The sequence below is a fragment of the Phytophthora infestans genome, genomic scaffold, assembly GCF_000142945.1.
Source record: "Phytophthora infestans T30-4 supercont1.46 genomic scaffold, whole genome shotgun sequence".
Lineage (NCBI taxonomy): Eukaryota > Oomycota > Peronosporomycetes > Peronosporales > Peronosporaceae > Phytophthora > Phytophthora infestans.
This window is the reverse complement of record NW_003303713.1, coordinates 322,047-323,485: the sequence shown is the minus strand read 5'-3', so window position 1 is coordinate 323,485 and position 1,439 is coordinate 322,047. Positions and strand designations below refer to the sequence as shown.

Below are 1,439 nucleotides of genomic sequence, written 5' to 3'. Positions count from 1 at the left end.
AGCGTCGCCGCCGTCGCTGAACCACACACCGCTGCTAGACATCGGGCGCGTCACGTCTGCAGACTAAGATTATTGTCCCGAACGAGACAGGCGATGGCGAGAGCAAAGTAGCCGATGGCCGGTTCTTGCCAGTGTCGCTCATGTCAGCGCCGTCCGGAACGGAGCTTGCACTTTGCGCTCACCCCGAGGCAGAAATGTGCGTGGGTCGGAACGAGTCATTCCCGATTTCTCCCGCTGCACCGCAAGCAGCCAACCCCACCGCAATAAACATCACCAAAGCGATCACCACGATGCAGAGCTTGCCACCGTTTCCCGTGTGCGTCACCGCTCCCAGTACTTTCAGTGTAGCACACCCACTCCATCGCGGCACTACAGTCTACCACCAACGACACTCTTGCCCCAACGTAAGCTTCGACAGCTTTGCAGCCACGCTGCCCACTGCGTCTCCGTCGCAACTGGCGTCGCCTACCGTGACCTACAGCAAGACCCGTGCCCCTGGTGTCAGTCCCAACAAGAAAACCCGCAAGAGCCGCGTCGTCTTCGACTTCACCACCGAGGAGATGGCCCAGTACTTCCATATGTCCCAGCGCGAAGCCGCACAGCAGCTCGGCGTCGCCACGGTCACCATCAAGCGCAACTGCCGGCGCCTCGGCATCGTCTGGCCCTACCGCCTCATGAAGTCCAAGAAGAACGCCATCAACTGGTCGGCCATCTCGCGCGAGGATGCGCAGCGTATCCGAAAGGAGCGCGCTCTAGAACGTGCTAAAGCCGGTCGCTCGCCCTCGAACCGCAGCCGTAGTCGATCTTTATCCAGCTCCCGCTCATCGGATCTTTCGGACGACGAGACTGCAGCCAAGGCAATCGCTCTGCTCAGCCACAGCAGTAGTGTCAAGCTTACGGAGGCCGGTCGCGCCTTACCTCGATTGCCACTAGACTGCATGGACATATCCAACTAGAGTCACTGCCTTCTCCGTGGTGTTGTCCCGTGAGTGACTTAGTGTACTCTTAATCTATTGCTGCATATTAGATGCACATGAATCCAATACAGTTGACGCCCTCACAAGAGGTGCGAGGTTTATGACATCAACTTTCTGCTTGAGCTCTTCATTTTGGTAAAGAAAACAAAGCGCAACATCCAGATTAAATGTTCAGAGTCTATGCAACGAACCCCTGCTTTGGCTGCACCGATTGCCCAGCGTAAAATTCAAGTGAAGGGGTGCAAATGAGGTGGCGTTGGTCGCGGCTAGACAAATGGCATGCGTGCTACCCACTGCAGAGTCTGCAGTGCAGACCGGCGAAAGGTGAGTTACGCACTAGGAATCGAAGATTTTAGGTCGTGTTGTGGTCGTAAACCTCACGGTGTGCCACTGTGAGGACAGGCTTCGACGATACAGCATCTGTAAGTGGACTGTGTTGAGGAAAGTCTCTGCTGCTAGAGA

General features: G+C 56.2%; 1 protein-coding gene across 1 annotated transcript; it reads left to right on the top strand.

Moving 5' to 3' along the window:
• Positions 1-290: 290 nt before the first annotated feature.
• PITG_16850 (uncharacterized protein) lies at positions 291-956 on the top strand (the record flags this gene model as incomplete). Its single annotated transcript, XM_002897242.1, has 3 exons — positions 291-448; positions 506-771; positions 853-956. The coding sequence occupies 3 exons, from the start codon at positions 291-293 to the stop codon at positions 954-956; spliced, it is 528 nt and encodes a 175-aa protein (XP_002897288.1).
• Positions 957-1,439: the final 483 nt, after the last annotated feature.